This window comes from Chenopodium album, chromosome 27 (assembly GCF_948465745.1).
Source record: "Chenopodium album chromosome 27, dcCheAlbu1.1, whole genome shotgun sequence".
Classification (NCBI taxonomy): domain Eukaryota; kingdom Viridiplantae; phylum Streptophyta; class Magnoliopsida; order Caryophyllales; family Amaranthaceae; genus Chenopodium; species Chenopodium album.
The window spans coordinates 31,753,333-31,775,816 of NC_137860.1; the positions used below are offsets into that span (position 1 = coordinate 31,753,333).

At 33.9% G+C, this 22,484-nt stretch overlaps 2 protein-coding genes and 1 non-coding gene across 4 annotated transcripts; 2 read left to right on the plus strand and 1 right to left on the minus strand.

Annotated features, from left to right (window-relative positions):
- Nucleotides 1-863: 863 nt before the first annotated feature.
- LOC145620600 (benzyl alcohol O-benzoyltransferase-like) lies at nt 864-4,606 on the plus strand. Its single transcript, XM_081675299.1, has 3 exons — nt 864-1,419; nt 2,966-3,239; nt 3,772-4,606. Exons 1-3 carry the CDS (start codon nt 961-963, stop codon nt 4,434-4,436), a joined length of 1,398 nt encoding a protein of 465 aa, XP_081531425.1. The 5' UTR covers nt 864-960; the 3' UTR covers nt 4,437-4,606.
- Nucleotides 4,607-13,755: 9,149 nt separating this feature from the next.
- On the plus strand, nt 13,756-16,863 carry LOC145620607 (bZIP transcription factor 29-like). 2 transcript variants are annotated; one of them, XM_081675308.1, is made up of 5 exons: nt 13,756-13,884; nt 14,155-15,414; nt 15,508-15,640; nt 15,724-15,808; nt 16,218-16,863. In XM_081675308.1, exons 2-5 carry the CDS (start codon nt 14,171-14,173, stop codon nt 16,460-16,462), a joined length of 1,707 nt encoding a protein of 568 aa, XP_081531434.1. In that variant the 5' UTR covers nt 13,756-13,884; nt 14,155-14,170; the 3' UTR covers nt 16,463-16,863. The 2 variants fall into 2 exon arrangements, with proteins under 2 accessions (XP_081531434.1, XP_081531433.1); XM_081675307.1 differs by having other exon boundaries at nt 13,759-13,884; nt 14,049-15,414.
- A 2,315-nt stretch (nt 16,864-19,178) lies between these two features.
- Nucleotides 19,179-19,262, minus strand: TRNAL-CAA (transfer RNA leucine (anticodon CAA)). The gene has a single exon. It is a non-coding gene; the product is annotated as a tRNA-Leu (tRNA).
- Between the last annotated feature and the right edge of the window lie 3,222 nt (nt 19,263-22,484).

Here is a 22,484-nt window from a genome sequence, read left to right on the forward strand (position 1 = left end):
ACAAAACCGATATTTCCGACAAAATATATTTACCCCATTCTTTTTTAATTGACACATTTCTTTATCACATTTTCTAATACGGAGTAAAAGTTTAACGTTTAATAAAATATCTCTAAGTATAATCAAACAAAGGACAGAAAACCTATAAATACAATGAAGTAGTTCAATTTTAAATCTAACTTAGCTATTATTAATACAACATCATTGTATAATGATTCAAAACAAAAGATAATACAAGTATTTAGTGACTTTATGTTTCCAATACAATGAAGTGAGGTTTCCATTGATTTTATGTTCCGTAGTAATTACAAATAACTCAAATAAGTATTATAGACATGTTCTCTTATTGTTCCGTATTATAGACATGTTCTCTTATTGTACCTCAATTCATCAATAATTTCGAATGAGTTTTTTTTTCTTTCATTTTTTTTTTTTCTCATTTTCAAACCTTAAAGAAATTTTTGTTTCATATATAAACAATTACTAAAAGTTTCCTTACTTGACAAAAAATAAAGAAAAATAATATTGTCTCAAGCTTCATTCACTAGATACATATTAAGATTATTATTACTTATTAGGACTAATTAAGTAGACTACGTCCTTTTCAAACAATAGTTACGTACTACTTTAATTCCAAGTCTTCGATCAAATTATTAATTAAAGTAAAAAACAAAAGTAGGGTTGGTATGTATATGTAACTATGTGACGTTAGTTGCATCATAAGAGTGTTGGTACCATTTCCTTGCAAATACATGGACAATTTCGCTTGTATTTTTCACTCCTTCCAATTTAAAACCCTTCATTATTTTAATCATTCACCTTTTTTCCATCCACATTTTCTATAAATATCCTCATATTATTTCACAAACCCAACTCAAACTACATTATTATTCATCTCTTTTCCACTCTCCTACTTGTACTACTCTAGTACTCTCTAGCAACACTCCACATTATAACAATATGGCTCATTCCATAGGTGGTACAAAAACAACCTTAATGTTTAACGTAACGAGGCGGACCCCGGAGCTAATAGCTCCGGCTAGGCCCACCCCGTACGAGTTCAAGGAACTCTCGGATATCGATGACCAAGACGGCCTCCGGTTCCAAATTCCGGTAATTCAATTTTACCGGAATGAGGAAAAACACTCTGGCCGGGACCCGGTCAGAGTGATCAAGGAGGCCGTGGCAAAGGCGTTAGTGTGGTATTACCCGTTTGCGGGGCGGCTTAGGGAGAAAGGCGGGAGGAAATTGGTAGTAGAATGTAATGGAGAAGGGATCATGTTTATTGAGGCTGATGCTGATGTTAGTCTTGAGGATTTTGGTGATGCACTTCAACCGCCTTTTCCTCGTTTGGAAGAGTTAGTTTTTGATGTTCCTGGTTCTACTGATGTCTTAGGTACTCCTTTGCTTCTCATCCAGGTAATTTACTTCAACATTTCGATCGTTTTTTGTATGGTGTATACTTTTCAAAGTATTAATATAATTTGTTGGTTTATTATTATGATCATGAGCTTGATATATTACTGTTTTTTTTAGTTGATGCACTTTTCTTTTTACATATTTAATGTAAAAGTTGAATAATTTATAATTAAAACTTGTGTTATTTAAGTAAAAGTAATGAGATTATTAAACTAATCTGATCTAATAAGGTCCAATTAACTTATTACTAGAAGTCTGAAGTAATTCGTACAGATGGAGTGTTTAATTTCCTAGCATATATAATTATATACTCCCTGTTTAATTTGTATTTTAAGAAAATGGTTACTTGAAAAGATGTATGTGATGTTGTTAAAATATTTTAATTAAATGCAGAGTAAACAAGAAGTCTAATTATACTCCCTTCATCTCTACTTAAAGATTGCACATGTGATTTTTTTTTTTTTTTTTTTTTTTTTTTTTTTTTTTTTTTTTTTTTTTTTGCAATTTACAGCGAGCTTCTTAATTCTCATTATCTTAAATGTTCACTTTGACTTATTATTTATGCAAATATCGAGTACTTAATTAAAGGTATTTTTAAAATGATCAAATCAGAACAGAGCAAATCAGATCTTTAATTGTGTGTTTACTCATTACAATATACTAGTAGTATTTTTATCTCCATTAATATAAATCTATCAGCTTTTCATTTGATAATTTTTTATCAGAAAAATTAGTGTACAATTGTACAAATAAGGTCAGATTTTAGTCAATTAAAATAAAAAAAAAAAAAAAAAAAGGTTCAATTTAAATCTGATTGGATCAATTGAATTGCACATAGTGTTACAGTGTTACTGCAACATTAACAACGCAGTGGTCCTGAAAGAGGTAATAAATTATTGACCATGCATAGATTGACTGCAACATTAATAAATTTTGTGCATTTATCGAAGGTAACAATAATATATACGGAGTAATTGCATATCTACTTGTCTGATTAGTACGAATCATATAGCTTGGATTGGAGTAGTAATGAATTTATGGCTCTTGCATATATACTCGTAGATATTAACGTTATTTACCAATACTTTTAATGTGGCCAACTGCAAATTCAGTGTGAACCAAAACAAAGTGCTACTCTATACATGAACTTAGTAGACATAATCGTACAAAGCTTAGACTATTAACAAGAATTTGGTGTTAATTAAGTTTGTGAATTAGGCAGGCGTCAATAATCAATATTAATGCACCTTACTTCCTCTCATTTACTAAAATTGCAACACTTAATTAAGTACTCTATAATTGCATGTTACATTACTTTTTGTACAAGAATAACGACAAAGTATCTCATGTGATTTATACAAATGAAAAAAGTGATGAACTGATCTGATGATCAATAATAGGCCAAATGTTGGTAAATTACGTAACTCCGTATCAAAAAAAGGAAGTCTTAGTAATTTTTTTGAATCATTGAAAATAGTTGTAGCAAACTAGCAATTATATATCAGCAATCAATATCCATATGAGACATCACTTTCTTTTTAAATAGGTGACAAGACTCAAATGTGGTGGGTTCATACTAGCACTACGATTGAACCACACAATGGCTGATGCTCCGGGCCTAGTTCAATTCATGAATGCAGTGGCCGAGCTCGCCCGTGGGGCCCAATCCCCGTCGATTAAGCCTGCATGGGAACGCCACCGTCTCTGCGCTCGTGATCCACCACGAGTAACCTGTGAGCACCGCGAGTATGAAGAGATAGCCGACACTAAGGGTACCATTATCCCACTTGATGATATGGTTCACAAGTCCTTTTTCTTTGGTATGTTTTATACTTTCCTCCTTTTATTAGTCCAATAGTCGTAGACTAGTAGTTGAACATATATAATAAGATGCTCCTACCACAATAATAATTACAATTAATATCAAAATTTTATTTTTTTCAATTGAAAGCTCAACAAGTATAGTTGTCATTCATTGTACCCCTAATCACTATCATGTTTACCAATTACTCAATTAGCATCCTACCACCTAATTGTAATGGGGCCAAAAATTAGGGACATAGGGATTAGAGTAGTATACTTTGTATCAATTATTCCGTACATCATTTGTATAGGTCTAAGTGCTTAACTAGCTTTACACATAAAGGGATGTGTAGGAAAAAGAACAATAACTTATGAATGTCTATAAAAGTAGATTAATAAACAATCGTACAAATAATGCCTACTTTCATATCAAACTCATAACATCGAACTAGGTCATATTAGATCTTTTAAATTTCAACCATAATTCGCCTTACTTATATGTTATTTTTCTTTACGTGATTAACATTTCTAAATTATTTCATTAATCAGGGCCCACGGAGATAGCCGCTCTAAAGCGTTTCGTGCCACCACATTTAAAATCATCAACATTCGAAATTCTCACTGCATGTTTATGGAGATGTCGTACCATAGCCCTACAACCCGACCCGGAAGAATTAGTCCGAATAATGTGCATCTTCAACTCCCGTCCCTTACTCAACCCACCTCTCCCCTCAGGTTTCTACGGGAATGCATTCGCGTTCCCGGTAGCCGTCTCCTCCGCAAGCAACCTATCCAACAACCCAATAGGGTACGCCTTAGAGCTTGTTAAGAAGACCAAGGCTGCAGTCTCACATGAGTACATGCAATCACTTGCTGACCTTATGGTCCTCAAGGGTAGGCCCCACTTCACCGTGGTCAGAACTTTCGTGGTTTCAGATGTTACACGGGCCGGGTTTTCGGAACTTGACTACGGGTGGGGCCCACCCGCTTATGGTGGACCCGCTAAAGGTGGGGTTGGGGCTATACCTGGAGTTGCTAGTTTTTATATCCCATTTAAAAATAAGAAAGGAGAAAAAGGAATTGTGGTACCACTTTGTTTGCCTAGTAATGCTATGGAGATTTTTGTTAAGGAGTTAAACGGGTTGTTGAGTGATAATCCGGAGCATCCGATTGCTCGTTCTGGATCATCCACTTTTATTCCTTCTTCTTTGTGAGAGGTGGGTTCAAATGTAGTGGTATAACGATTATAAATTATGTACAATACGTCTTGGCTCATTCCTGTAGTTTGATTTCTGCTAGTGTGCACTTTTTGTAATTTAATAAAATGTGTGGAAAGAAATTTTGAATTATATATAAAAAAAACATGGTGTGAATTGCTGTTTTATTTTCAGGAAAAGAAAATTGTCTATTGATAATAAGTACAATAGAAAATAGAGCACAAACACTGATCGGTTTTAGTGTGTTGGTGTGATGTTTAACATTTATGTGCATGCATTGTACTAGCTAAAAGCATGATTCTCATCAACAATCTAAACCGACGTGAGTGTTTGTACAATCACAATCAAGTACACGTTAACAATTTTAATGGTGTTTCTGTTAAGTCGAAATCAAGTACATACATGTCTACAATTTTAATTAAGTGTTTATTTATTCGACATCATTGATTACACGCCGAGAAAGTTACATCTACAATGTCATATATGAAATTTGTCTTCATAGGAAATGGAGTTAGTCTATACATGGATTGACATCTTAAGAGGGACACTTTATAAGATGTGGAAAAATTTAGTATGACAAATATATACATCAATTAAGCTGAGATACATGCATGTTAAATTACTTTGACTAAAATCACTAAGTTAAAAGCATATTTATATATATATCTATCATTCTATCTAAATTAATAACCTCTCCTTTCAAACAAATATTTCTACCAAACAACTTGCATGATCATCTACCATATATATATTTTGACTTGAGTAGACTAATCTAAAAATATAAAGTCACACTACTAGTTGTATTTTGAAAATTCAAAGCATTTTCAACAAAAAAAGCCACAAGAATTTCTATATAACAATTCCACATTTTTCTTAGCACTTTCAATTCCATATAATTTAATATTGAGTGTACAGTATGCATGTTTTATTTTTGTAGGTCAACAGTCACAAGTAAACTATGGTTAATATGATTGGACGGTCAACAAAAGACTGCTATAGTGCTATATTATGCAGGCATCTATTGTGATTTGTGATTAAAGTCCCTCTACAAGCTCTCATGGTTCATCTGTTTCACCACTGCCGTTGATTTCACTCCTGATAAACATAATCGTGTTGAATTTGGGCCCCACCTCAAAATCGACGATGAAGGTGAGAGCCTGAAAAGGACTGTTGAAGAATAAACCTCTCAAGTGTCACCACATATAAGTGTCACCACATTGGTTGAAGAAAAGAGAATTAAACACTTTATAAGGCTAAGGGGCTACTCCTCCATCCTATAGCCATATGGTTTTGGGATGGAACCTCCTTGGACTTGTGAAGTGGACTCTCTCTCTTGGTTTGCGGGTGCGGCCCAGGCCTGCGTTTATCAAGGACGGATTGCATGAGATTCATCAACTAGTCTGATAATCATTTGACTTTTCTCAAGGTATTTACTTTGTATTTCATAAAAAAATTTTAAAACCCGTTGAATAATAAACCTTCCAATTAAGTATCACTACATGTAGGTGTCCCACATTAGTTGAATAAGAGAGAGTTAAACACTTTATAAAGCTAAGGAGATTCTCCTCCTATTACCATATGATACCATTCATCATTTTGTTCCATTATACGAAGTATTAGTTAGCTTCCATGAGATAGAATGTGTTTCTTTCAAGTGAAACGCTTAAATTTGGCAATATGAATTATGAAAGTCGTCTAGGATGTTCATGGAATGCTTATACGGAGTATAATATTATATATGTAGCCAGTGTAAGTCCTGATTTCCGACAAATTTATGCAAAATATGCATTCTATATCAATTCAAGCATGTTGAATACAATAGACTTTTCCTACTGTTTGGCTAATTGTCATTATTGAGGTCCAACACGATAGACTTTTCATGTTCAAATCTCATAATTAAGTGTTTTACTATAGTCACGATTTTTTCACGTATTTGTGGTAGAACCTTCAAAGCACAAAATTCTAAGAAGAAAATCGTTACCATTAGAGTGTGACCTTTATGAAAATGCATATAATCTGTAGCAAAAGTTAACTTGCACGATATATGGACTATATGACTCCAAATAAAATGAAGAAATAGTACATGCAAACAATTACAAATATCGGGAGAAGCCAAATAAATATCCAACTATCGGCTCGGGCATGGATAGTTGGAATAGGCTCTTCAAATGGATAGTTGAATAGGATTGATGGCCTTGGCCATGTAGCTAGTGTTGAATCCATATGTTTTGGGATTGACTAGGCTCTTGGCTCGATCACTAGCTACATAGCGACGTATCTTCATGCATTTTCTTGCCACAATTTTCAAATGGGTATTTCAACTTTCAAGAATGAAGAACCAAGCCAACATCTCAATCGTATCATGTCATGCTTACCTGTTTACATAACATTTTCATTATATGTTATAATATCATTGTCGTGCTTTTACTATATATAAAAATTTGGTTTGCACAAGGTCCATGGTTTGGCATGCCCAATTACGTGTTGTGAATGTTGTGTCTTAAGCTACACCAGCTCAATTCCATCATTGCATGTATTTTGTACCCCTTTCCATCTTCAAACTAGTATAAGTACCTGTTAAACGTGGGCCTGGGCCACACCCGCAAATCAAGAGAGAGAGTCCACTTTACAAGTCCAAAGAGGTTCCATCCCAAAACCATATGGCAATAGGAGGAGTAACCCCTTAGCCTTATAAAGTATTAAATTCTCTTTTCTTCAACCAATGTGGAACACTTACATGTGGTGACACTTGAGAGGTTTATTCTTCAACGGTACCAAATTGAGAAAACCTAATGTGTCTTATCAATTTTTCTAACAATGATTTTTTTATTTCCGTATATGTTTTTCATTTTGCAATTTTTTGGTTAGCCAAACAACATTATGAGCTTTTACTTATAACAATCTCGTAATAAAAAATCATTTTGTCACAAGGGAGCTTATAGGCCATACTCTATAACTCGTGAGTCATGACAATATAATTGTTTGGATGTGGATTTTTCCATACTCAGAGTTGTTGATTAGCTCACTGCTCACCAAGTCACCAACTAGTTGTGAGTTGTGAGTAGTGATCACAAAAAGTGCGCACAAAATCCCAACCGAACAATACTCATTCACTTGGGCTGATATTCCGACCCAACCCATTTTAAGCTTGGGTTGGGTGGCTTTCTCTCAACCCAATTAGCAAATTTTCAGACCATGTTAGTATCTGGCCTTATGAGTTATGACCTGATCCAACATTGTTTACCTATTATTTGGCCCCTTTTTTTTTAAAAAAAAAACAGAATTATTAGGCCTTTTTTGAAAACTAACAACCAAAAAGTGAAACTCCTTTTTTTATTTCATGTTTTTATTTTATTTTTATTTATTTATTTATTTACTCTTTTTTAAAAAAAAACTAAAAAATAAAAATAAAAAACGATGACAAACAAGCCATACTGATTGACTTTGGGTTTTACACTTTTACATGATAGAAGAAGAAAACTGAGCCTACTGATTGATCTTAATTACGACCTTTTTCCAACTTACATTTCTTAATAACTTTAAATACATTTTTTACTTGTTAATAAAAATAAAAAAAAATAAAAAAACACTTGATTGTTAGTTTAATACATTGCCAAGCATGTGTAAAATTGTAAGTTAAACAATTATCCTTGTCAATTGTCATATACTAGTAATATAAACAAACAAGTGGAGATAATTTATGTTATGAAGTGTACAAATTAAAAATGAAACAACTATGTTTAAGTTCTCATGTTGGAGTGCATTACTATTATGTCATATGGACGATATGGTATAAATCAAATATTTCTAACCTTGAGTTTAAACCCCCAAAAAAAACATTTTAGCCTAACAATTTTTTCACGATTCTCAACCTCTAGTACCGTGAGTCACTAGTAAAATGTAACTAGTGCAAAATTATTCCTAAAAGCCTAATAAAGCTAAAAAAAAAAACCTAAATTTTTCTTAGATGGTAATCATTTTGTATTTAATCACATTCCTAGAGTCCAAGAAGTTCTACCAAACCCATGCCTCAACAAACAATGTGGGTCCCAAATGAAGTTAATCAGACCACACGTTGACAACACCAATAATATGGTAATCACACATGTATTTGTTCTCTATTTTTTTCCCTTAATCTAATTTTTTTTTTTTTTTTTTTTTTTTTTTTTTTTTTTGGGCCGGAGAAATAACACTTACAAAGTTACAATGTTGCAAAGGTTTCCTAATTGAGACAAACGCACGATTGTGTTGGCCGAATTCAGTCAAAAACGACATCGCACGTTCTGCATGTAGTTGTGTTAGGTTTAGATAATTTTGTTTTTGGGATTGTGGGTCCGACCTTAATTTGTTTTTTAATTATCAAATTAATCATGATTATGCAGTGGACTAAGACTACTTGGCAAGACCTAAAGACTGTAATGTGACTATTGTAGGCCCGTGGGGAAAATTAGGGAGAGTTTGTTACTCCGTAATATACACAAACGGCATAATAATAATAGATTAATAGATAAATCTTTGATGTATTATCATACTACCTAATCTAGGTATTCAATTCCAATACTTTGGGTAGGCGAAACACATATATGTTCATTGTATGAGCTCGAATATTCCGAATCAAATTATAGATTTTCGATATCTTTATGGTATTTTTAATATCTTAGGTTTTACATTTTGGATTTAAAAATCAAGCTTTGTACTTCACATAACTACAAATTTCTAGAAAGTTGATTTTGATTTGAAGACTCTAAACTCACGAATTTACAATCACAATGAACATATTCTTAAAATTAATGCCACAAATTAATTGTGATGTTGTAACTTGGACCTTTTTTTTCTAATTATTAATGTAAACGTAATGAAGTTGATTGTAAACGATATTAGTGTGCCAATGACTTCCATACACCTATTAGTTGCACATGTTAGTCTATGTCTTGTACTCTTGTTAATAGTACGTTAAGCTATTATCTAAGTACATCAAATCATAATATGGGATTAAGGAATAATTTCTTATTGAAGATACCAACCTATTGTACGTAGATGGCCAAGTAAGTTCATTACTTTCCCAATTTCCCCCAAGAATAAAATAGCTGTTATAATCTAATTACTTTCCATGATAGTAGAAAAAAATTGAAAGTCGATTAATATGGATTCAATTCTATTCAATATATAATTTTGCAAAAATGATATACATAGTCCACTATAAAGAGGGATTTATTTTTTTTTTTTTTTTTTTGGGGGTGGGGGGGGGGGGGGGCAATTATAAGTATTATAACACTAATACTCCGTATGTAATTCTAATTTCTAAGGGTACCCATAATTGTGTTGATCGATTGAATTTTCACCAAGCTGTTTAAATTTATTATTTCACTTTCACAACCCTAATAAAAAAATTCTAGCTTCGTCCTTATGAAAATTAATTATAGTAAACTAGATTAATACTCTAACTAATTTGATGCCCGGGCAATGCCCCGGGTGATTTTTTTATATATAAAAAACAGTAGTAAATTGTTTTTAAAAATAACTTTAATAAATTAAAGGGAAATCTATTTATGGTTTTATAATTAAATTTTTTTTTTAAAAATACATTTTTTTATAAAATTTATTGAACATTAACAAAATTCATTATGAAATATGTAGTAACCTAACTTTTATACTTCATATTAGTTTGTTTTATCTGTTAAATGAATTTTTATCTACCATTATAAATTTCTTCAAAGTATAGATGAGCAACCAAAAGAATGAGGATTAAAAAATTAGCATTTATGAGCATTAATTTTTTGTGAGGGGAAATTGATGATTAGTTTTAATATAACATGAATCACATAACCTCACATCATTTATCAATTCATGACGACATGTGGCAAAAATGATGACACGTAGCATGATTACAATTATATATATATATACAATTACATGTAGCGTAGAGCTAGCATCTATCGTTAATTACGGTGAGCATATCAAAGTTATAGGCCACTCGGCCCACTCTCTAGGCCTCACAAGCCACCCTTTTTTTTTGAAGGAACCTTTATTTTATACGGAGTACTTAAGCACATGTGTTTACATTCATTAGTACAGTAATGATTTCTTAATCTTTACAATATCAAGTCAAACATAAAACATAACACTTTGTCGTACGTATAAAATTGTATTAATACCCTTCACAAATTAAATAAATAGGATAAATAAAATTCAATTAAAGGTCGGTCCACTATTGTTAGGCCAAGAACTAGCAACACTGGCCGTTACATTGTTTCCCATTGCTAGCTTGGTCGGGATCATGCTATACACAAATTATATCTATCCTAAAGTTTTCATTTGTCACCTATGTTACTAGGGTACTAAAAGAATAAATACAATGTATATCATTTGAATCAAATGTTAAGGCTTTCCATTGATGTGAATTGAATTGTTATTTCATGCATTTTAATTAATTTGTATCCGATCTTTAGTAATATCTCCTTGCTCCTATAAACTCCATCCTAATATGTAACACATATACTGATATAGTGATATGCATGCAATATGATTGAGGTATCTTCAATAAGAACAGTACAATACGGGATTTATATCACAAATTACAAATGAGATGAGGGATTTGAACCTGTAATCTAGCGTACACATGCCCTCAAATATAACTAGTAAGTCAAGACCTCATTCAGAACTATGATAAGTGAACTCGAGTTACTTTGGTAGATTTTTAGTTAAAACGCGGATGACTTAATACATTTGGTGTGGGAGATTAAGTATGGTGTTTTTTTTTAGTAGAAAGGGATATTTTTTTTTTTTTTAAAAAAAAAAAGGGGGGGGGGATATTTATAGCTAAGCAATAATTAGTTTTGAATTAATTAATTCCAAATCAACTAATTAGAGGCTGATTTATTCCTTTGTGGGGTTATTTAATTACCCTACTAATTATGTGAGTTTATTCTATTTTATTAGATGTTGGTTTTTCTAAGAATGTGAGATGTTTTTTTTTTTAATTTTTTTTTAAATTTTGGCTTTTTATTATTATAATTGTTATACATATCAAATCATACTAAGAATCACATCATGTCATCTGGCAGAATTAAAGCTTATCTACAGACAAAGCATGTATATTTTGGTAGGAAAAGAGTTTTCTTGTATTAAGCTGTGAAATTAAAGTTTACAAAATTGATGAACTTCTCAATACACAAAGCATTATTATTGTAAATCAAGTAACTGTATTAATTGGAGAAAATTTATGTTTTGTGACGTGTATAGCAAAATCTTATCAAAAATTTATAATTTATCCATTCAAAAAGTTAGGTTTATGAGGAAACTGGAGTTAGTTTGTACCGTAGGTAAGAAAAGTACTTGTAGAAAACTAAGAATAATTAAGAAGAATGGACGCAATTGTACGGAGGCAAGGTAACGTAGTATGACATAAATCACATAATGACACTGGTAATGCGGTTCTTTGGGGCTTGCCACTCTCCTCAAAAAAAAAAAAAAAAAAAAAAAGAAAAAGTAGTGGTAATGTGGTTTTTACTGGTATATATATATTGAGGATCACATATATTGAAGGGGTTGGACTCGTTGGAGCTAATTACTAGGGGTGAGCGTAGTAGGGTACCCTGTAAAAATATCGGTACCCGGAACCGGAACTTGTTGCAACAGGTTCCTAAAAATAGGAACCGGAACCTGTTGCAACAGGTTCCTAAGAATTGGGAACCAGAACCGGAACCTGCAGGTTCCGGTTCCTAAACAGGATACCCTGTTTTTCAAAGTAAGCTTAATAGTTACTTGATAATTGTGACAATTCTATATTTTTAAAAATGGATGTTCACAATTAAAGCTTACAACTTTAGTAAACTGCTTCAAATATAACAAACCAACACTAATTGTCTAGAATATTCAATACCATATAGGTTTCGGTTTCATGTATCCTATAGGGAACATGTACTAACAGGGTACCCTACAGGTTCTGGGTCCAAAATTTTATTACCCGGAACCGGAACCTGTTGCGACAGGTTACTAATTTTATTACCCGGAACTGGAACCTGTTCAACAGGTTCCGAGTTTGGAACCTGCGGTTCCGAACAGGTTCCGGTTCCAGATCAGGGTACCTTGAATTTTTGCTCACCCCTACTAATTACTATTCCTAAATCCAAAATATGGGAGTAAATGGTCAAAAACTACCATATTAAGAGTAAAAAATAAATTAAAAAAAAAAAAGTTGTAAGAAACCATCTTATACCCCATGCCTAATTTATTTTGACGATGAAAGAAAAAGGTTAATTGGGGATATTATTAAGGGGACTATGGGAAAATTGTGCGGGAAAAAGGGGAGAAAATAGATGAAAAACGGATCGAATTAGATTGTAACACTGTTGAGCCGTATTACTATCCTTAAACTTTTAAATTGGGTATCATTAGAATTTTTATGCCCCCCTCCCCCGCACTTCAAATACTTCGTAGATTTTAATAAGTGACACTGAGACAAATCTAATAAACACGAGTAAAAAAAACACAGAGGAATTAAGAAAAAGAGAAAGTCACTCAAACAATTTTTTTTTTTTTTTTTTTTTTTTTCTATAACTTAATGGCAAATAAATCAAATAATTATATCATCAACATAACAATTTAGTTGAAATATTTGAAACATATCCGAGTAGCACCCAATTAACTCAAAGTTTTTATTTTATAGGATAACATAAAGTTAATTTTTACTCTTCATTTGATGATTAAATGAAAAACAATCTTCAAAATGAGAACAAAATGCTCATAGGATGTATGTGTATTGTGCATTCGGGTGTATAATGTATATAGCAATCCCTCCAACTTTGTATTCCGTAATAACTTATCTACAATTTTACCATTTTTATTTATCAAGATTTGTATTTTTCCCAAAGAAAATTCTTTATACTCCGTATTTCATACTACGTAATATGTTATGGCCAAGTTTTGTAGGATTGTATGTACACTACAGTAACCATTTAAAACCCATTATGTACTGCGGAGATGGAGGGGATAGAAAACTAGAGAATTGAATAAGTTCGATTGATTGATTGATAGATATCAATACGAGTATATGAGGTCCAAATGCGGTCGGAATGAAACCCAAATTCAAATCAAATTTCTCTCCTTCTTTCTAAAAACACTGTATTTAGAGCGAGAAACTAAATCAAATTAAAAAAAATTGAAAACTTTTTCATATTTTAATTAAATTCACGCGTTAGTCACCAGAAAATCCGTGTTGCAGTATAATTTTTTAGTGATATCTTCTCCTTCATTAAGACAACAAGAGTTTAAGAGAGAGAAAGTTTAGTGAGAGAAAGTTAACCCCTTCTTCCGCCTTCTTTTAAGGTTTTTTTTCCGATCAGGCGCAAATTAGTCTAGAGTGACGCTTCTTTGCTAACTTACGCTGGTTTTGCAGCATTAAGTTTTGTTTCTCTCTCCCTTTTATGCCTCATTTTGCTGCTAGGTACTGTTACTCTTACCACCATTTTCACTCTCTTTTCTTTGTTTTCTGAAAAAAGATTGGATTTTTATCATCTGGGTTACTTGATTGATTGTTCTTTTCATTTGGGTATTTGATTATTTGGTAGAAAATTGAATAAATTTTGTTGGGTATTTTTTTTGGTTTAGGTTTATGTGTGATAGTGAGGTTCAGCTGATGTTTTGGGGTTTTGTGGGTTGAAATTTAAAGCTGATAAATTGATTGATTTTTTAAGGTTTTAATTTGTGTTATTAGGGTTTAATAATCCAAAATGGGTGATACAGAAAGGGGTAATATTGATATGATGCATAGACTTCAAAATCCATTTGGGGCTTTATCAAGAACAAGTAATCATCTTGATGTAGCTCAGTTGAATATATCCCAAATCCGACCTCCTTTACCTCAAAATTCCCAGAATTTGCAAAATTTTGGGTCCGAAAATGGTAAAAGATCAGGGATACCACCATCTCACCCTCCTATGCCACCCCTGTCACCCTATTCACAAATCCCAGTGACTAGAACAGGGTCTCAGCACTCAGGCTCACAGAATTTCAGTCGTGGACCGTCTCATTCGCGATCGTTGTCGCAACCGGCCTTTTTTATGAATGATTCATTGCCCCCTTTGAGTCCGTCCCCATACCAAAACTCTTCTTCCCCTACTAGTGCTCCTGATAATACTAATTTGTCCAATGGTTCGTTGGAGAATCGAGATGGCGGTGGCAATTCGTTGTTGCCACCGTCTGGTAGGGGTAATTCGGCTCATATCACTGAGGGACTGCCACCCCGGAAATTGCATAGGCGGTCTATAAGTGATATTCCGTTTGGTTTTGATAGTATATTTCAATCGTCTCCGCCACCATCACCAATGGTTTCTCCTAATCTAAGGGGTGGTCATGGTGGATTGGAGAGGACTTTGTCTGGTGGAGAGTTTGTGGGATCAACCAAGCCGGCACAGTTAGTTAAGAAGGAGTGTAGTTGGGATAAGACGCGAGATGGTAATGTAGAAGGGGAAGTTGTGGATGATATCCTTTCCGCGTATATGGATCTGGACAACATTGATACTATGAATTCTTCCGGGACTGATGATAAGTATTGTAATGAAAATCGAGATGATTTGGATAGTCGTGCTAGTGGTTCCAAGACGAATGGATGTGAAAGTAGTGATAATGAAGCTGAAAGCAGTGTGAATGAGAGTGGAAGCAGTGGACAAAGACCAATGATTGGTGAACGAAAGAGGGGTTCTGTAGGTGAGGCTGCACCATCTAGACACTACAGGAGTATTTCGATGGACAGTTTCATTGGGAATATGAATTTCGGTGATGAATCTCCAAAGCTACCTCCTTCTCCGAGTACTGGTGTTGCCCAGCTTTCTCTTAAGGATCCTGAAAATGGAAATTCGGGTGCCTTCAGTTTGGAATTTGGTAACGGAGAGTTTACTGGGGCAGAACTGAAGAAGATAATGGCAAACGAGAAGTTAGCTGAGATTGCTTTAACGGACCCTAAACGTGCCAAAAGGTATCCTCTACTGTGATCATGTATGGTTTTGTTTCAAGGCGTGATGATTTGAGATCATTGCTTATTCAGATTTGTGTTTATGTGCCGTTTCAGGATTTTGGCGAATCGTCAGTCAGCTGCTCGTTCAAAGGAGCGGAAGATGAGATATATATCAGAATTGGAACACAAAGTTCAAACTTTACAAAATGAAGCCACAACTTTGTCTGCACAGCTTACATTATTGCAGGTACTGAGATTACTGGTTTAGAAATGTGCACTCATTTGCATATGGTTCGTGTGGCCTTAATTGAAATTTTGTTTTGTGAACAGAGGGATTCTTCTGGACTTTCCAGCCAAAACAATGAGCTGAAGTTTCGTCTACAAGCGATGGAGCAACAAGCTCAGCTTCGTGAGGGTATGATTTCCAATTTTGAAATGTTAGCAGTGAGTTAATGGCTGTTTCTGAAGCAGTGTGCTCTATAAGTTATTGGGATTGTTATTTGTTAGTCTATATTTGCATCAATATGATTTTAAGCTATTCCTGTAATGTCTTTGGTCTAGGAATTGTTTCTAATCTTCTAATCTATGTTAATATGAACAAATCCCCCTCCTTCCTTTTTCATAACTAAATGATCAAAAAGGTAAGAAATTGAAAAGAAAGAGACTGAATCACAGCTCGGCGTTAATACTTTTAAATATGCTCATATTCTTGATAACTTTGCATCATTAGTAGTTAAATCAATTTTTCGTTGATATTTAAATGATTTATCTGCTCTTATTTGTATGTATGCATCAATCTAATGTGGTTTTGATATATTTGGCAGCTCTAAATGAAGCATTAACAGCAGAAATCCAACGCCTAAAGGTAGCCACAGGAGAGCTGAGCGCCGAGTCTATATCCAAGAGCTTTGGGCAGCAGCTTTTTGTCAATCCTCAAATGTACCAGCAGCAGCAACAGCAATCCAACCAAAACAACCCTAATAAGTTACAGCCCAATTCACTACAGGAGCAGCCAAAAGCACAAGACTCGAACAATGGTGGAAATTCAAAGAGTGAATCAAAGCAATAATGGTTAACCTCGAGATAGGTTTGTGTTCAGTGCCTCGCTAGCTACCTTTAGCCAACATTGGCTCAATCATTGATCTGTAGTTTGCTCTTTCTGCGTTTATTTATCTATTTCACATCAACATAGAAACGTAAACTTCAAAGTAAATTAGCTGTAGATTCATTTTGCATAGAGTTACTAAACCATACATTCTATTTACCGTATTTAGGAACATGCATGTCAAAGCAAAGAATTTGTTTTTAGACATAAGTAGCTACACAACTATCTGTACAATAGAGTAGTTTTTGAATGTACGGGTGCTTTGGTTGCAATCGGGTGCCATAATGTGGGATTTTCCAGTTCTTATTATTTTGCAGTTAAACTCAAATTTATTTTGTGTATGAAATGGATCGAAAACATGTTCATCTTGCTAAATTAGCCTACTAATATGCTATACTTTCTTGGTTTAATTGATAAATCATTACGCTTTTACCCCAACATGGCAGTATATCTCCCCGACAATAGAGAGGTTGTTTCCACTCGACCTTGATCTTTACTACGGAGATCATATTGATTCTTTTATCTCGAAAACCACGTGGCAATATATATGTGATAGAGATATGCAAGATTTTAGGATGTTTAATGGTAGTAGGTAATGAATTATCAAACTTGTATGTGAATATTAGTTTGATTAGAAATTATAGATGAGCAAGATATTATAATTATTATTGCAGATTTATGTAAGTAGGACCAATTTGCAGGGGTGGAAGGTGATGACACATTATTATGAGACTTTGGACGAGAAGAAACACAATGAAGTCTTTGTCTAAATTAAGGGCCCACATTTCTTGAAAATACTCCACAAAAGATATTTTATATTTTATTTATATTTCTTTAAAAATAATTATATTCCATCAATATTTTTCAACCTCTGCAACAAGAAAAGTCTACATCAAAATGTTGAGGTGGTGAAATATTATGGTGCAATGGCCTCAATTATTAGTTTGTTTCGTGTAACATAACATAGCATAACATGGTCTCTTTAATTTGTGTCACGAGATCATGACTAAGAAAAACACCCTTATTTCTTTATTATTAGCTACAAATAAAGCTAGTTATGTGTATGTCTTAGATCTTATCTACTTAAAGGGAGGTCTATTATATGTGAACATTTTTACATATAATTGGATGTTATCTTGATAGTGTTTACTTTCTCTTAAAAGTCTTAAAGAAATTGTCTTCTTTACCTTTTCTTTTGTTAGCTTGTTTCTTATGGCTTTTATGTTTCTACAATACTTGCGTAACACGGAATACATATTTAGGTATGTGAACACGTTTTGTGTGAGTTAACTTAATTGGCAAAACATAAGGGTTGCAATTAAAAATAAGTGTTGAATTTTGCCTAAATTATTTGTCTTTGCGACTTTTTATACACCTAAAAAATAAAATAATAAAATTTGTATTATAATAGTTTTTTAATTTACAGGTATTAAGCTTGATGTCTTTTCTTTGAAATTAGTGGATGGTCAAAGGAATCGATACTTAATCTTGCTATATTAGCATGACTTACATTTTAGCCCTACTATCTTAGTTACTCCGTATTATGATCACTAATCTTTTACCCTTAGATATCTTAGTTATTATGATGACTATATCATGTCAGATTTGAGTATCAAATGAATCATCCTTTTGGTTATTACAACAAATTGTTAGACCGTCTTTCAAATACATTGCAAAAATTATGAAGTGCGTGACTCAAGTGAGGTTGTGAGGTGTTGACATGTTTGGAATAGGAAGAGTCAAAAGTATTACAGTTTCACAAGCCTTGATTCCTATTTATTGGCTTGTCTTTTTCATTAACTTGGTTGGGGCTTGAATAATCAAGCCCAAATGTTTCATCCAAACTCACATTAGTCACATACACTGTCTAAATGCCCAAAAATGAAAGTGAAATGAAATGCTAACAAATCTATCTCTAATATATGAATTATGGGCACTAATCTATCCAAAATCATTTGAAATAGAAATCTTTGGACATTACTTAATGTTTGAAAAACAAAAGTGATGAACACTTTTTAGGTACCAACTTGGTAAGTCCTAAAATAGATATGGAATCTCTCCTTGTATAACATGAGATTATTTCTAAGTATTAAGACTGCTACTAAGCCTACTTAAACGGTGATGATGTAAAATATGATGATTTGTCTTCAAAATATCGAAGTACTAACTACTCATAAGTCATAATTCATGAAATGATTGTATGTGTTTTCGTCTTTTGGAGGATTATGGCGATGCTGACTTGCTGAGTAAGAAGTATGATAATAGGACCTAAATGAACAATATATACTGGTGATGTACAAATGCTCCTTAAGGAGCAACATTCTTAAAACATACACAAATTTCTTTGGATTACAAGCCTTGCTCTGCCCAAAACTCAAGTGCAAGGCTCCGTGGTAATTGATATTAGGACCAACTGATAAGGTAGCATTACAGAAGTACCAATGCAAGTTCGTATTAATACGTAAAATTGTAAGATATAGGCCAACACCTCACCCGTGGACACTGGCCAGTGGTGGCACCAGTTCTGGAAACTCTTTTATCGGATTTGATCGTAAACTTTGAAGTAAATAAGAGAAGAGATCAAGGCAGTGGAGGACATTAAAACTAGAGATAACAGCAAAGTGGAAGCCTGGAAGGTACCAGTAAAATACCAATAAAAAAAAAAAGAAAAAGGATTTATTGTCAGAAGTGGGATTTGAACCCACGCCCTCTTTCGAAGACCAGAACTTGAGTCTGGCGCCTTAGACCACTCGGCCATCCTGACTGTTGAATAATTATAATAGCTTGTTTTAAGTTATAAAGTACTCCCTCCGTCCCCGAATGATAGTACCTTTAATCATTTTTAGTGACTCAAAATCTTAGTCACATTTATTTTTTTCAAGTACCATTAATATTATTTTTTTTACCAAAATCATCTAACATTTGCAAAAATAATTGTGCAAATTTAACTTTTCCATATAAATTTTACTTTCTCATAATTCCATGTACTTTAGTTACTTTCTCCCTCTACTTTTTTTGCATACTAGTTGTGCCATCGCGCGCGATGCGCGCGATAGCCCAATTCACACGTATTGGATCGAAATAAATCGAAGGTTTTAAAGGAAACGAATTAAGAATCTGGTGTGTTTGGTGGTATGAATTGTTGGGTTGTTGTTACTTAAAATAGTTGTTTTAAACTATGGGAATGCTTTTGAGAAGATAATGATTAGAAACAACATGCTATGCAATCATCGGTCTAGTGGATATCGAGCTACATTATGTTCGTTTTTATCTTTTGACGTTATTTAATGTTGAATATTTTTTTATTGTGCCGATTAAATATTTTCTTTAAAATTTTTCTAATGCCTTTGCATCTCAATTCACACGCATTGGATTGAAATAAACCGACAGTTTTAAAGGAAATGAATTAAGGATATCAGGCTACATTATGTCCGTTTGTTAAAATTTTTTTTGCGTTATATATATAAATACTGAATAAATTTTTATTGTGCCGATTAGGCATTGTCCTTTAAATTTTTTTAACATTTTTGTAAGACAGGTCTTTGGAGTGATAGCTCGGCGTATCTATAAAGTTGAAGACTCGATTGACACGTTTGCACAAATGTTGTGCATGTAAGGAAAGCTATGAAAAGCTATTTTCTATTTTAGATCTTTTAAGAGCAAGTACATCAAAGTAGTACTTTGGAAGTCTTAAGGTCTATATTCTCTTAGATGTTGTCATGATTGTTGAATTTACTACTTGATTGGTCAATTGATATACTTGGATTGCGTGGTCCATAAATTTCTCTCTGCTTTTACTGTCTGCACTTCAGTCTTCCTTTTCTATTTCTTTTTGTCCTAAAAAACTAAGCTTTCTTCGTGCAACAATGGCCAGTACTGACAGTACTGCTACTTCTGGGAAGGTGTTTACGCCACCGATTTGGAGACCAAATGAATCGAGATCAAAGGAAGAGAATGCTGCAAGCTTTCGCGCGTATGTGACAGATATGACAGAGAAGATGAACAGTCACCTGGAATTTCTAGAACAAGAAATTTCTAGGGCAGGGAAAGGCAAAAAGGAAAAAGGGGAATCCAGTAAGAAGAGAAAAAGAGAAATTGAGAGAGATGGCTGTGGAGACTGGCCTGTGATAATTATTGAGTCACAAAGCAATAAAGCTCTAAATGATCCTAACGAAGGAGATAAGGCAGAAGGGAATGAGGAGGAAGCTAAAGGGAAAAATACGGTCGAGGAAGATGGGAAGAAAGAAGGAGGTGAATCAGAAGAAGGGGAAGATACTGAAGAAGAAGAGGACTCCGAGGAAGATGATGAGACCGATGAGAGTGTTGAAAGTGATATGAATTCCGAGTCCGAAACTCAGAACGAGGAAAAAGCTGTTGCAGAGTCTGATGTATCATTTGAATCAGAGAGTCATGAGGATGACGATGATGATGATGATGATGATGGTAGTGCAAAGTCTGATTCGGGGAATTACCAGGGAGCAAATGAAGAGACAAGCGAAGACTCTTCGATGTTTGCCATGAAAATTCCTGATTAAAAGTTAGTTGCAAAAAATTAGACACCATTGTTGTTTTTTGTTTGCTGATGGTGTAGTGTTTTTTGGCTAGATTCAGAAATGTTAGCAGATTTAAAGTCTGTCAAGGGCTTTTTTCAGTGGTAGATTACAGTTAGTTTGTCTAAGGTGAATGCCTTGTAAATTATTTAGGCAAACATATTAGTAGGGTGTACATATTGACTATCTAATGAAAAATGAAGTATGGTGCATTTTGAAGTGTTGATAGTATCTATGTAGCTGCTTTTAATTTTTTGTTTGTTATAGTAGATTACATCTGGTAATTTATTGCATTTATGTGTTTACTTCTCTAGTGAATTTGATAGGGAAGGAATTAAACCATCCAAAACACCCAATTAACCATAATACTGATAATAATATTTCACATCATATTTACATAATAAGCTTGTTCTTTCAAGAGTACATAATGCCTGATGCCTGATGATCTAAAGTTTTGCTACTAATCAGGCTGCAAAAGCTAATTAATTACAATAACTTTTCTAGTCTAGCACTTTAAAAAGTGGTGTTATATAGGAACATGCACTGCAGTAGAACTTGTTCCTATTCAAAGCCACATATTCCAAAAGGCAAAATGATAATGCATATTCATTTAGTTGAGGCTGCATTATCTCATAAGAAGTAGTCTAAGTATATCTACCTCTTATGTAAGCCATTGGATGCAAAAGCTACATACACTAAAGCATAGCCGATCTAAGATGCAATTAACAGGATGCAAAAAATTTAAGCTTGTAGTCTAGCTATAATAAGTAGATATATTAGGAAACATTTATAGATGAAGCTGTTACCCAACTGATCTGCATTATCTGGTTTATTTGTTTTTATATGTCTTCATCAGACTCATCATCTTGAAAGACGAGGGCTCGACGCATGGTCTGCTTTTCCTGCTTAATGCCTTCTGCTTTCCCTGCAGTACTTTCTTCTCCATCGATGCTAACAGCTTTTCCTTTGAGAACAGCACGAGCAATTTGTTCTGCTTCTTTTGCCTTGATGGGGTCAGAAATCTTTTCAGTTGTCTGTGTTACTGCTTCAAGGACATCTTTTGCTGGCGTAGTAACAGCAATCTCATCATCTTCATTAGATCGCTTCCTCTTTTGTCCAGAATCTCCAGTCTGAGATTGAGCAGCCTGATCTGCTGCAGCCATTGTCTCCGCTAAGATGCATGCATCTTCCTCTTCCTGACTCCAGACTGCTGAATCGATAGCCTCAACAGTTTCCTTCTTGATTGTCTTGCTCAAAACTTCTGCATCAATTGGTTTTTTGCCATCATTTGTGCCAGTGCATGCATGTGCAGCATCACTTGTTGGACCAGCAGCATTGGTTGTAGGTGCAGCAGCATTGGTTGTAGGCACAGAACGACTGGCTGCAGTGCTACTACCTGCTCCAGCACCTGTGTCGAGGTCTTCCATTACTACAGC